This window comes from Cajanus cajan, chromosome 1, assembly GCF_000230855.2.
Source record: "Cajanus cajan strain Asha chromosome 1, NIPB_CcT2T_4, whole genome shotgun sequence".
NCBI lineage: Eukaryota > Viridiplantae > Streptophyta > Magnoliopsida > Fabales > Fabaceae > Cajanus > Cajanus cajan.
This window is the reverse complement of record NC_138517.1, coordinates 75982632-75997292: the sequence shown is the minus strand read 5'-3', so window position 1 is coordinate 75997292 and position 14661 is coordinate 75982632. Positions and strand designations below refer to the sequence as shown.

General features: G+C 30.8%; 2 protein-coding genes across 4 annotated transcripts; one reads left to right on the top strand and one right to left on the bottom strand.

Annotated features, from left to right (window-relative positions):
- Positions 1-3956: 3956 nt before the first annotated feature.
- LOC109812903 (E3 ubiquitin-protein ligase) lies at positions 3957-7414 on the top strand. 3 transcript variants are annotated; one of them, XM_083062790.1, is made up of 5 exons: positions 3957-4115; positions 4278-4432; positions 5677-5738; positions 5829-5939; positions 7243-7414. In XM_083062790.1, the coding sequence occupies exons 1-5, from the start codon at positions 4018-4020 to the stop codon at positions 7273-7275; spliced, it is 459 nt and encodes a 152-aa protein (XP_082918916.1). In that variant the 5' UTR covers positions 3957-4017; the 3' UTR covers positions 7276-7414. The 3 variants fall into 3 exon arrangements, with proteins under 3 accessions (XP_082918916.1, XP_020232556.1, XP_020232554.1); XM_020376967.3 differs by lacking the exon at positions 7243-7414 and adding an exon at positions 6024-6301; XM_020376965.3 differs by lacking the exon at positions 7243-7414 and adding an exon at positions 6017-6301.
- An 864-nt stretch (positions 7415-8278) lies between these two features.
- Positions 8279-14661, bottom strand: LOC109812896 (transcription factor GTE1). Its single transcript, XM_029274292.2, has 8 exons — positions 13329-14661; positions 11547-11741; positions 10822-10899; positions 10324-10548; positions 10055-10153; positions 9893-9951; positions 8758-8908; positions 8279-8647 (listed from the first exon to the last, which is right to left on the bottom strand). The coding sequence occupies exons 1-8, from the start codon at positions 13410-13412 to the stop codon at positions 8507-8509; spliced, it is 1032 nt and encodes a 343-aa protein (XP_029130125.2). The 5' UTR covers positions 13413-14661; the 3' UTR covers positions 8279-8506.

Sequence of the window (14661 nt, the reverse complement as noted above, 5' to 3'; positions counted from 1 at the left end):
CTAAAAATAGACCTTGAAAAAGCCTATGATAGGATCAAGTGGAGTTGCATCAAGAATACATTAGAGAAGTTGAATTTACCTCATCATTTTATTGAATTGATCATGGCATGCATCTCTTTTTCTTCCTTAAAAATTCTCTGGAATGGCAGTCCATTAGATAACTTTTCTCTGTCTAGAGGAATCTGACAAGGAGACCCCTTATCTTCCTATATATTTATCCTTTGAATGGAACACTTATTTCACATTATTGATATAGTTGTGGAAAAAAGTCTTTAGCGTCCTATTAAGTTATGTCGAGGTGGTCCAACTTTATCTCACTTAGGGTTTGTCGATGATTTGGTATTGTTCGCAGAAGCAAATCTTGATCAAGTTGAAATCATACAAACTTGTTTGGAATTGTTTTGTGCTTGCTCAAGTCAATGGGTCAATATGGAAAAAACAAAGGTATTCTTCTATAAAAATGTATCATGGAAAGAGAAAGAACAGCTTAGCCAAGCCTTCAAGTTTCAAAGAACAGACAATCTTGGCAAGTACCTAGGAGTTCAACTCAATCATAAAAAAACTTTGCATAATACTTATAGTAATATTCTACATAAAGCTCAACAAAAATTGAGTTGTTGGAAATGTAAGCATCTTTCAATGGCAGGACGTGTAACACTTGCATATTCTATCCTCAGTGCGTTACCAAGTTATACCATGCAAACTGCTATTGTTCCTCATAGCCTTTGTGATGATATGAATAAAGTTATAAGACGCTTCATTTGGGGAGAAGATGAAAATGTTAAGGAAAATTCACACGGTTTCATGGCAAAATATTTGCCAACCATGTGAAGAAGGTAGTTTGGGTCTTCGATCTATGAGCATGATGAATATTGCACTCATGATGAAAGCCTTATGGCATATTTGCACGCAGCAAGATTCTCTTTGGGTGCAAGTTGTTCGCGCAAAGTATAAATGTATTAATGAGATCTTACCTGTTATTAGAAAAAACCATCTAGTTGCTCTAATTTTTGGTTTGGTATATGTAGAGCTTGCCCCCCCCCCCCCCCTTTTTTACCTAATGTTATTTGGAGAATAGGTAATGGTAATTCTACCCATTTTTGGAAGGTGGTTAGATAAATTTCTTTACCTTCTTAATATTGCTCTTCAACCTATACCTCCTGATATGAGTAATATCCCTGTGTCTAAATATGTTTCAACAACAACATCTAGGATTGAAAGAATCTTCGTGCTTTTCTTTCAGATGAAGTTCTATTGTTTACAAGGTCACACAACTCTTGTTCGAGGAATTATTCGTGATGTGCTTGCTTGGAAATCATCTCTTGATGGTGCTTTCTTTGTTAAATTTGTATATTTAGCTTTAACCAACAACGGGACACACAAACCACAAAGGCTATTTCTGTTATTTGGAAATGGAATGGTCCTAAAAGAATCAAGTTTCTACTTTGGAAGATTGTACATGAAGCTCTGCTGACCAATCTTACTAGAGTTCAACGTGGTATGACTAATGATCCTCTATGTCCCAAGTGCAATATGGAAATCGAATCCATTATCTATGCAGTTTGTGACTGTTATTTAATTAACGAGACTTGGCAGATCCTACTTTCGGGTCAAACTTGCACAAAATTTTCTAATTTTATCTCTTTCTATGGATGAAATCCAACATCATGCCTAGCTAATAGTGGGATTTTGGATTCTTGGCGACTCATCTTTATTATAGCATTAGATGAATTCTGGAGAGTCCATAATTCATTGGTGTTTGAACAAAAGCAGACTAGCTCTAACAACCTTGTCTTTTCCATTTGAAGCAAAAGTAAGCATATATTAGCTGCATTTGAAGATTTTGGTTTGAAGCAGCAAGGTCAACAAAATCAACCTTACATTCACTCGTCCATTTGTTGGAAGCCTCCTCCAGTTGATTACATTAAATTGAATTGCAATGGAGCTGTCAAGGATATGGGATGCATAGCTGGTTGTGGTGGAGTCATAAGAAATCGTATGGGGGGTTTCTTATTAGGATACACTTGTAGGTTAGGAAGATGCTAAATTGTTCAAGCTAAGCTTTGGAGCATTTTCCATGGCATTCAACTTATTAAGCAAAGAGGATATGGTGAACATATCATCATTGGATCCGATTCAGCTCTAGCCGTTAAATTTCTAAACGAAGGATGTAGGTCATCACATAATCGTGTTACTTTGGTTAATTCCACTGTGGAATGCGCTGATCTTGCCCAAGACATAGAATGTGCTCATATATTTAGAGAAGTAAACCTAGTTGCAGACAGATTGGCTAGCTTTAGTTTCAACTTACCAAAGGAGCTTCATGTATTTGATTACCCCTCCTCCTAGGATTTTATTTTAGTAAAGTGTTGATGTTTCAACAACTTTTTCCTTTTGTGGATTTTAGTTTGGACTTCCAGCCCCTTGTAGTTATCAATATATATATTAATATATATATATATATATATATATATATATATATATATATATATATATATATATATATATAAGATTATAACAATTATAACATGAAACTCAATGGAAGTATTAAACCAATTTAGTTGAGAAAATACTTTTTTGTTTGTTTATGTTGTTAACTTAAAATTGTTATTTTGTTTTCAATTTTTTTATTTATTTTTAATATAATAAATAGTAAAAATAAGTTGATACTTTTATAACTAAAAATAAAATGGAAAATTAAAACAACAAATAAAAATTAAATAAACATGTCTATTTTAAATAAAAACAAAAGTAAAATATATTTTTTTCATAAAAAAACTTACAATAACTCAACCATCCATATACACCCTTTGGTTGTAAAACAAAAAATGAGATCAATGAGTTATTAGTGTGGATAATTTTAAAAGAATTAAACTATAAATAACTATGGTAAAACAATTAAAATTTTAATGTGATGACTTTAAATTTAAAATAATAATAGTTGTTAATATAAAATGATAATATAACATACAAATACACATGCTGGATTGTTAATTGTTATAATCTTTTATGTATTTATAATAACTTTTGATATTATTTTATATTTTTTTTATCACATTATCTATTTTTGTTTCTTTAATTTCTTCTTTAAATTGAAAAATTAATTTTGTCAAAAATTATAATTATTACTCAAAATAGTATGTGTGCTTTGCAAAAAAGAAATGGTTTATAAGTTAATGATAATAGAAATATATAATTTTGTTCAAAAAAATTATTATATTATACCAAATTTTAAATTAAAATATTATAATAAGTTTAAAAATGAGTCAAGTTGAAGTGACTTTTCATTTGTTCATTTTGACTCGATAATATTTAACTTAAATCAAAAGTTCTACTTAAAATCAACATAAACTTTTTTTTAGTTTCAATTTAACTTAATTTAAATTTGTAAATAATTTGGTCTAACTTAAATCAAATCACATGAATAAAAAATTAAATATTTTTTGAATCCTATACATTTCAAGTTTTAAATTTATTAATAGAATTTTGATAAAATGTTTGTATATGAAAATATAAAATAAAAGTTATTCTATTAACTTTGAAATGTTATGATGTATAAAAAAAAGAATAATTATAACAAAAATTTACTTTAAAAAAATTACTTATATTTTATATAAAATAATAAAAAAAATTAATTAATATTTTTTGAAAAATATTCACTTCTTATTTTATTATTAACTTATATCTAAATTTTGATGTTTTTAAAATTTTAATAAATTATAATTAAATAAAGCATAAATTATATAAATTATATATATTTATCTGTTAAGTTTGATTATCAACTAAATGAGTCAAATTATGTAAATCATAAGTTTCACTCTTTTATTTATGGAGATAACTTTTGCTTAATTAATCGATGAATAAAATAAATTGAGCTAATTATCTAATCAAATGTATTTTTTTTGAAAAAAAGAAAATTGGTTCATCGTGTCAAATTTTAAATTGAATTTTTTTGGGTGCATTAAATTATATTGGGAAGAAGGAGCAGGAGACCAGAGAATTTCTCCCAAATTCGAAATGGTGAAAGAGATCGAAACTCTGTCAGAAGATGAAAGACGCGCACTTCGTGGAAGCAAGTTCGCCCCTCTTCCCCGCCCTTCCAATTCCAAACCCAGGTTCGCTTCTTCCTCTTTTTAGGGTTTTTCCCCTCTTCAATTTTACACTTCATTGCTTGTCCCATGGTTAAATTTTTGTTTTTGAATTCACAGTTTCCCTTCTCTCCCCTTCAATTTTAGTGGGTCTGATGTGAATTTTCGAATTGTTCATTCCTGTGACAGGTTGGCTCATCCTGGTGGACCTTTGGCGACGAATAAAGCAGCGGCTTTGGCGAAGTTTCTGGAGAGAAAGCTGAAGGACCCAAATGGATTGGCATCTATTAACCCTGATCTTCTTGAACTTGCCGTTAATAATGCTAAACAAACTGTCTATGCAAGTAACACCTCTAACTCCCTCTCTCTCTTTCTCTCCTCTCTTGAAAGACCCTTTGAGTAGAATTTAATTCGAATGCAATTGGGTCTGTCGGGCTGTCGGGCTAAACTTTACTAAAAGCAGAGACAAAAATATGAAAGAAAAGTGGAATAAGCTAAAATTAGCTTATTAGCTCTAAGCATTAGTTAATTTGTGGTAGTTGTCTTTTGTTAGTTTCTAGCTTCTAATTTATATATGAAGAAACGAATTCCTATTTGTTTTCCTAGAAGTGTTATTAGAGATGTTTATCTAACTATACGGTTTCACTTTTGTACCAGTCATTCAATCCTGGATTGTGGTATATGATAAAATTGTTGAGTTTTTGTAATATCTGTTTTAGAAGTCATATTTATGGTGATTTATAGTTAGTTTATAATATAGTGTAAATTTTTTTACAAAAATGATTGATTGGTGAACACTAAGAAAGTAAGAAGGCAGTTGACACCTAATATGAGTAGAGAGAGAAATATAGTATAGTAGGTGATATGATCGGAGGAAGGAGGAAGGACGAAGGAGGGAGATAGAGATAAATGATTAGTGTTAATGAAGTATTTGGAGTGGAAAGGTGTTCACTAATCATCACTCAAATTTTCATATTGACCATGTCTTATAATTAAACTTTTTTGTGTACTAGGTCAATTATTTATATTTTGTTTATTTGATTATTAATTTGTGGTATGAGAAATTCAAATTTCATTACTACTGTTACTTGCATCAAGTGTGTTTTTTCTGTGACTATTGTCTATTGTGGGAATGTTGAGCTTACTTGTGATAATTTAATGCATGTATTTATCTTCTTGGTCATGTTTAGCATGAGAATAATGGTGGTTTTGTTCCACTATTTAACCAAAAAATATCGAATAATGAGGTATTGTTATTGTTATAGTATAACATGCCCTTACAGAGGCAGACATCAACCGGGGAAAAATCATGATTAACTTTTACACTCTCGCTTGTTGGGGGAGGTTGTGCCTTTTCTACAAGTTTATTCAAATCCAAAACACTCACAGATAAAGGGATTGTTGGCCTACCAGATTAGAGCTACAAGTCTACAACTCAAACATATTCTCTTATGTTTCCTTTTTCGCAATGTTAGACATGGACCTTTCTGTTGGATATTGGTTTTTAGTATTTTTATCACGTGTCTTTAATTGAATTTGTATATGATAGTCATTATTAATCAAATTTTACGGTTCCCTACAACTTTAGGTACTTCCAATTCGGGAAGAAGTGTTCGACATGTGGACTCCTTTGGTGATTCTGATTCTAAGGTTTTCTCTTCATTACTGTTAATGGTGTCTGAATGGTTGTCGAGATATCTGTCTTTTTCACTTTTTTCAGTTTGTTTCTGATCTTGATAGGATTCTAGTGAAGAACAACAGAATGAAATATCTGAGGTAAAGGAATTCAGTAAAAAGAAGAAAAAGAAGGAGAAAAAGAAGAAAGAGAAAAAGAGGAACAAAAAGCAAAAGGTCACTACTTGTTAATGTAACTGGTTATTTTCCCAGAGACTTTTACAATTCACATAACTAGGTTTATTTTGTTGCAGAATGCAGAGGACCTAGAATATGCTGTGGCGAAAAAGCCTAAACAGAAATTTAAATTCTGATCTTATTTATAGTAGCAGATTTTTGAAATAGAGGATTGGGGCCAAAAATTTTAGCCACGGTTTCTTTCCTCGCTCAAATTGGCTAGTTACATGTAACATGGATTCATAGATGCGCTGTTGTGCTTGTGCTGGAGCTTTCGATTCAATTGACCTTTCCACTAGCTACAACATAGATTATGAACCTTTATATATATATATATATATATATAATTTTTTGTTAGATTCTTTCGGGGTGTGAAGTTAATATTATTTGTATTGTCTTTTCTTTTTATTTTATCCCTCGATTGTTTTATTTATTTTAGTTTGGTGAAAAGAAAAAAAAAACTAGTTTTTTTTTTCCTTCACCTATACACTAGTTCTTGTGGGATGTGCAAGAAGCATTTTTAGCTATAAACATGCTAAAACAGAATCTGGTTCAGTAATATAAATGATTGGGATGTCTCGTCCATGTTCCACGTATTGCGTTGCCATAGTTTATACGGAAATGCATGCCAAAAATGCCGTTAGCTTGCTTCTTTTTTGTAAAGAAATTAGGATATGATACTAATGTAGTTGTAAAAGGAAGAAAGACCCTTTTTTATTCTTTGAAGGGAGGGAACAAATTTGTTAATGGGATTGACCATGTAGCTGTTACTAGCATTGAATATTATCCATGGCATGTGCATCAATGGTAAAGTTCAGTATCATAGTGATTTAATAAATTTAGTTTATACCCTTGTGAAGTACTTTTGTTTATATGCAACAATTTTGGTCTGAGACGAACTTGTTTTGTTGATTATCTTCAAGCGTCCTATAATTTTATAAGTGACCACCAAACCCCTGCCAACTTAAAGGGAGTCCCTCAATGGCTTCTTGTTAGACTTGTTGGTGAAAGTCTGCAAGGATGACACAATTGATTAAATTTATTTATTTCTACTAGTTAGATGTAGGATCAAATACAATTTTTGTTGTTTTGTATACATTTTTATGTAGATTTGTATCGAGATAAAATAGACCATCTGTAATTTCATTGTAAATATTTAAAGATGTTGATAGTTTGCTCTATCTTGGCATGATTTGTATAGGAGTGATGATGATGTTTAGATTGAATACCTTATGTGTCTCTTCCAGAAGGGAAGATTGAGGGTGCCATGTGTTTTGACTTTTGAGGCTTCTCTTGTTGCCAGGTGTCTGGTGGTGGGGTTCTGTTCTTGTTTTGAAGTCCGAGGGAATGGTGACTAGGTTTATCTATTGTCATGATGAGAAGTTGTGTAAGGGGAAAATGACTCTTGCATGGTGACTAGGGGTGAATGTTGTTGGTTTAAGATAATGAATGAAATGAAGTAATTTTAAATTGCAGTCGGTTGCTATTTATAACATTAGTGGATGCGGGAAATTGTGAAAGGCCTCTACCTGCAAAAACAAATAAAATTAATGTAATTGAAAAGATCGGTTCATTTTAAGAAAATTAAATTAAATTAATTAATTTACTTTGTAAAAATAGTTTGATTGAACTATTATTTATAAAGTGAATAAGTACGATTTAACATATTTTTTTTAAAATTGATCTATACACAAATATAAAGTGGATAATTAAATCAAAATGATCCAATTTAAAAAAAAAAAGAATTCAATCCATTTTATAGAAATCATTAATCAAATTATTTTTATAAAAGGATTAGTTTTCTCTGGTCTACGTGTCTTTGGGTGCATGGAATATTTCAACCATTTTACTTTTGGTTTCATCTAATTGTTTGTTTAATATAGAGTTTTTAAAATCGTGTCTAAATAAAAAAAGATTATTTTTTAATTCTTTCAGTAATATATTTGCAACCGAGTCATTTCGCCTGAAAACAATAACTACTATTAAAGATTTTTTAATTTTTATTCTTGTTAACAAAGGGGCCAAGCTCCGAGAGAAAAATACGAATAAACTGAAACGGGGTAAAAGTTGGCGTTGTAAGCCCAAGGCCAAGGCATCAACATACATTCTTATGCAAATCAACCACTTTTGGATAAATATTTGAAAGTAAAAAGAGAAAACCAAGCGATATTTTATAATTATTAATAAAAATTTAATTTTATATACAAATAATTTTACATCAACAGCCAAACAAAATTACTATCAAAACTTTCATGCATTGCAAACGTACAAACTTATTGTAAAAACCAATATATTATCCGAATGACACTGTTAGTGCATTTACTATTTTCTTCAATAAAGAATTATTTTTCATATCAAAAACCCTATTTGAATATATTAAAAGATGTCAAAATAAAAAGATCTTTATTACTATAGGTGTCAATGGCCAAGCTATGCATGTCTACAACTACAAGTTTCTAGAGCATCCTGCTAAATCAAAGCTAATATAAGCCTTGTGTACTGCACAAGTGAATCACAAATAAATAGCTGTTTTTTTTAGTTCTATACACTGTCTTTGGAAAAAAGAATCACACTTTCCTCCTTTTGGTGGTGTTTTTCTTGTCCTCTTTGTAGTCATTGTGGTTAACAGGTATCTCTTCAGCATTTATTTCCTGCTCTTTCAGTGCTTTTCTGACAAAAACGTTTAGTCTCCACACTGTGTAGTCACTCTGCAAAAAAACCAGTCAATTTAGTGAGTAGCTCCATAGCAACTTAGGATAGGACAAACAAAATTATGACAAGAAACTTTAGTGGCTCAACATAGGGTAAAATTACAAACCTGAAGATCAAGGTCAAGGTTCACTTCTTGAGCATAAGGTTGGAAGGTAGGGTCATTCTCAGAAATTATCTGCATTGCCTTGGAGAGGTTTTCAAGAGAAAGTCTAGGGAGAGACCTCATAAGTGTCACTTTCTCATGAGTTGATATTTTCCTGCAGTATTACACAATGCCTCAACAATGAGTCATGGACAAAAAATGCATTGCAACTCACTCGCATACTTTGAGGATTAAATTGTGGAAATAAAAATAAAAAGTTGTGGACCAGATAATATATGGCTATCAGCACTTGTCCTTGTGGATTGTGGCTTATAAAAACTAACCAATTCATGCACGGCTAAAAGGGCTCAATTACAATTAAACGTCGAATTCCAATTCATGTGTGCAACCATTGATGGTTGTCGTTAATACTGCAGTGAGGCAAGATTCTAGCTTCTTAGGTTAAAATTATCTAGATAAAGAGTGGATTTATATTTAATGAATATGATTTGGTTAAGACAAGGTTTATATAAGGGATGACAAATGGATGAGACATCTACCAGTTTCTTTATATCTATCTCTGACCTCGTTTCTTTATTCTATATCTATTCATATTCCCATAACACGAATATGGAATTTGTGTTGCCATCCGGTTCAAAAATTAATTAAATATTATTTTTTTATAAGAAAATATAAAAAATAAGAATTTCAACATAAAATAATTATTATAAAATTATATTAATTAAATTTTATTTGACATAAATTAAAAATAGAGTAAAAATTATATAAATTTTAAGTAAATTCTAAAAACAAATTAAATATTTATAAATTTTAAGCAAGTGTAAGTATGAGTCGGTATGGGATGATTATGTATATACCCATCTCATACCTGTGTTCGTGTTGATCAAATATGATATTTTTTGTCATAATTGGAACGAGTTCGGATATTATTCACGAGAACGAATTTATTTATTATCCCTAATTTATATACTAAATGATGGAAATGTAAAACAAGGTTTTCTTACATCAGACTATTGCAAACAACAAGGTTCAAGACACGACAGTGAAATGCAGATGGCAAATAATAAAACTTGTTTATTGCAATTTGACATTGATCACCAAGTAATACTAGCTAATAAGGGACGACTCTTTGACGAACCTGCACTTTTGAATCACCATTTCTTTGAAATTCTCTAAGGTGGCATCAATATTGCACAGCTGAAACATATAATCAAACACATAAACCATCTGATAAACTTTAAAGTAATACAAAGCAATTAATTTTACACACAACTCTAGAAAAAAAATGGTTAATCTATACCGCAAGGCTTATATCCTTTGCCGTATTGGCATAAGAAGCCTCTCTAGCAAGCTTCATTTCCAACTGCACCCGTGCTTCTTCCTTCACTTGTTCATTTTCCTAAATAATTAAACATGAAAACATAAAGGACATTTGGTAAGTAAATATTACATAGGATGAATAAAAATAACCAGTTTTTAACTATTTCTGTATGTGCACCTTCCAAAATTACATATAAGAAAGCTTCATTCATCCAAAAGAAAGGAAAAGATTTTGGAAAAGCAAATTACCGCCTGAGCAACTTTAGGCAATAGCTGCAACCATTTCTTCTCAAATTTTTCCAGCAATGTCTTTGCCATAGTGTGGATGTCATGTTTTTCATCGTTGTATTTCATTGCATTCTTAAAAATCAACCTGACATCAGCATATATCTCACGCACGTTCTGATAACCAGAACCATCCTTCGAATCCATTTTTCTTTTTACCGTACTGAAATCCATAGGCTTTTCAATAATCTAGGGGAAGAAAATTAAACAAATTATTTTAGTACAAAACAGTAAACAAAGAACTCTGGTAAAAAAAGGTAGAGTTTTAACAGGTAGTAACAATGAGTCAAAACAATTATCTAAACATTTTTCTCCCCAAAAGTGTACAAGCAAAGATGTTTTTAAGTTAAGAAATTATTTCAAATGTCATTTACATAAATAGTTTACTCATAGCCTTTTTTTGTCTTGATATTTTTAGTCTAAATCAAGAAAAATGTTTTAAAAAGAAAAGAAAAGAAAAACCTCATTATAGTCATGCAGCCCAAGACCTTCAACATCTACAGGCTCCATGAAGGGCCAAGCCCATTTATGCTGAGTTATCTGAGAAGAAACAAAATGTATCATTATTGATTCTCTGCAGGAAACTTGGTGCAGTCAATTTAGAGGATTCAACGGGAAAACAAAGGTCTTTCATTTAAATAATAATAATAAATATAAGCAATTACTGCTTTGCTATTTCATATGAAATTAACATGGTAGAAAGTATTTTTTCAAGAAAATAAACACGTCTACATTAATTAATTTATTTATGTACAATTGAGTAAATATGCTGGGAGGTGATGAAGTGCAGAACAAATACAAACTGGTGTGCATCAGCTTAACTGTAGAAGCTTTTGCATGCAATGGGAAAGGTTCTCAATACCAATTGATAATTACTAACATGTAATGCATGCATGTCTACACTTAACAGAAAAAATTAAGGATATTTACTATATCTTATGATACATTTAAACCATAGAATAGTCTTATCAAATAAAAAATATGTAAAAGATAAGATTAAATAAAATTATTATAAATTACTACCACTCAAAGTGCAGGGTCCCCAGTTTTAAAGAAAAATTGAATTATCATGGTTAGATCAAAACAAACTAACGCTTTCTGGCAAAATTAATGAATACTGTATTATCTTAACCCCACCCAATTGAAATATGAAATAACAAAAGTAGTTGCAAGGTATTTGCACTTGCCTGATGCAATATTACAGAAAACTGACGCTTAACCTCTTGCATTGTTTTTGAAGAATTAGTTTCCCTACTTGATGCACCTTGCATTGACCTTTTAGTGCCAATAACATGTTTTTCCCGGCCTTTGTCTTTGACATTGTTGACTTGATCATTAATGGAACGGTAGAATTGTTCAACCTCAGTAATTTGCTCCTCAAGCTGCATGCAAGACACGACACATAAATTTCTTTAACTGAATGTCAACTTCAAACTTACAAATACTACAAGCTCATAAATGTATGTATACCAGCAAATTTGGGCAAAACAAAATATTAAAGATTCCCTAGACCTTAAACACTGATAAAAAAATATACATGTTTCATTTATACACCAGCTATTCCATCATAGTACCTGAATGGAAGGTAAATGTTAAAAACAAAACATCAAAAAAAGAAAATTCATATAAAAAAAAATGTTTCTCCTACACCAAAGTACACCTAGGAATATACCCGACTAGAACTGAAATTGTTTACTCAACCCAAGAAGTTTGGTTGTTTCAAGAATCCATTTTTTGCTATATTTACTAATTATGGGCAGAATAAATTTGCCTTTTTATGCTGTCTGGTTAGTGACTACGTTTGTAGGCTTTCTTTGCCATGCATACTGATTGATTAATATTGTTGATCTAGCTCATTACTTTTTTTTAGATTAAAATTTTTTTCCTATAGAAGACAAAGAAAGAAAACAGTACAAAAAGCTGGTGAACCATGCACAGTAATTAAAGCCCTGAAAACCTATGAATTGATGCAAGAAAAAAGCCCCCAAACTCTCTTGAGTCACCCAATATTTACCACAAAAATACCATAAATACAAGTATGTTAGTTTCAGTCTAATAAAAACATAACACAGAGACTATAAGTGAGCTTTGTCAGCTTTTGAAAATGAACTAAGAAGAGTGTTTAAACAGCTGAAAATGGAATTTACAAGAGAGCACATTAGAAGAAGCGATAGTGTAGCATTGAAATTAAATCTTTAGGTCCTCAAACCCTACTCAAGGAAAAATAAAATCCCATCAAACATAACTTTTAAATATAACTCTTACCCAAAACAAGTCAAACAACCTACTTTTTTTCAAACAAAAAGTAGGTTGCACTTCCAATTTAACCAAAATAAATAAATAAATTATCAAAAAAAAAAACAAAAGGCAAAAATAAAATAAAAGATGGCATTTCTTGGAATTCAAACTTAACTCCCCCAAGTGAAATTTGTCAGCTTCATGAAAATAAAATGAAAAACAATCTCAATCACAAACACTTATTGGCAAACTGACAAAAGAAAATAAAAGTATCAATTCTATACCATTGATTAACCATATTGTAACCCAATAAATAATCGTTAGGTAAAAGATTAGACAAAAGGTACATTTATCTAATTGTGGATTAAATGTTTCAATGGGTTCATACGAGGTGTCTAATAAAATCGTAAATGTTGAATCTAATTTATAGTCGTACATGACAAAACATCTCGCTACACATTATTATTTGTTACGGAAGAATATTCATCTTTTGTCTCACATGTGACTAGAACGATAACACGCGTTAGGTCTATAATAACCAGATAGACAAATGTTTGAATTGTGACAAGAAACAGCGCAAAAGAAAACAAAAATTAGCATTAGGTATAAAAAAAATGGAAAAAAAATTGGAATGCCCACACGTGTAAGTAATATTCCAAAATTAATTGGGTCCTGTGAATATTTAAAAAGGGGAGAAAGAAATAGTTTTGGATTATGAAATGAGGACTCACCTTTTGAACTTTGTTGAAATTTTCATAGACAGAATACCTAAAACGGTTCAAATCCTCCTCTGTGACATTAGTTCTCGGATCCATTGATCACAATGTTTTTGTTGTGTGGTTCGACTTTGAAATCTTTGAGATTATATAGTTATGAATCCTAAACTTTTTTCCACGTGGGATGGGCACGGTTCTTCTCAATTATCAACCGTAAGATGAAAATTAACGGTTTAGATTTGTTTATCAAAACTCAACGTTTTAATTTTATTTTAGTTTCTTTTTTCCTTTACCAAAATCAATACCCGCATTTCTCATCATTGGTAATCACCCAATTTTGTTTGTTGAGAAAATAAGGAAAATTGTGACTTTGCTCCAAAAATATTGTATTGGCCAAGCTACAGTTGCTGGAGCCCAAAAGTGAAGGATAGCAGCATTGATGTGAGAAAAGTTAATGCATAAAAGAAATTAATTAGAATAAGGATATTATGTGTTAAGTAAAATGGTGAGCTTTGATAAACAAATCTAAACCGTTAATTTTCATCCTACAGTTAATATTTTGTTAAACCGGATACTCTCTGGTTTTTCTTCGATTTAATCAAGTATGTTGATATGTATTGTTTTGTGAAAAAAAAAAGGTACAATTTTATTCACCATCAATCTAATTAAAAACTGAAAAATACATGAAGAAAATATGGGATAAGAGGCTGATTCAAAGAAATTAGTAATAATTAGATTTGATACCTTGCGATGTATGATTTAATTATAGTAAGTTGGATACTTTGACATTTAATTAAATATATAATTAAAAATTAACAATAATAATAAATATAAAGTATAATAATATTAAATTGTACACTAAAGAATTGTACAATAATTGTACCACAAGATCTGATAACAACATGGCTAATACTCTTAGGCCCAAAAGGATCTTTAAAAGGCCCAGCCACCTTCAGGACTTTGTTTGATATAAGCCACATGAGAGATGTGTGTGAATTGGTTACAACGGCTTTTATGATTACGCATTTATAAATTGTTAGATTCCCTTTTCTGTTTCTAGAATGTGCGGACAGCCAATAATTGACATTTGTATTGCTTTTAAATATCACTTTGTGAATACAAAGAAGTCAGAGAGAAATTTCATTTAGAATTCTTAGATTAATAGTATAACAGTAGCTACTCCTTTACCCTATCAACTGGTCCGACCTGCTATCCACCATGGTTGAGCATCATACCCGTAAAACCACCATTGACCGCCTTGAGGAAGCCATTACGCAACTCACCCTATCCCAAACTACCCTATCCATAGATCACCATGCCCTTTCCACCAAAGTGGATACCATTCTTG

Coding starts and splice junctions, on each gene's coding strand:
- LOC109812896 (XM_029274292.2), bottom strand. CDS start 13,412: ATGGATCCGAGAACTAATGTCACAGAGGAGGATTTGAACCGTTTTAGG. Junction 8,909..9,892: donor ATGGTGATTCAAAAGTGCAG/GTTCGTCAAAGA, acceptor GTAATACTGCAG/GAAAATATCAACTCATGAGA. Junction 8,648..8,757: donor ACCTTGACCTTGATCTTCAG/GTTTGTAATTTT, acceptor GTTTTTTTGCAG/AGTGACTACACAGTGTGGAG.
- LOC109812903 (XM_020376965.3), top strand. CDS start 4,018: ATGGTGAAAGAGATCGAAACTCTGTCAGAAGATGAAAGACGCGCACTT. Junction 4,116..4,277: donor CCTTCCAATTCCAAACCCAG/GTTCGCTTCTTC, acceptor TTCCTGTGACAG/GTTGGCTCATCCTGGTGGAC. Junction 4,433..5,676: donor TAAACAAACTGTCTATGCAA/GTAACACCTCTA, acceptor CTACAACTTTAG/GTACTTCCAATTCGGGAAGA.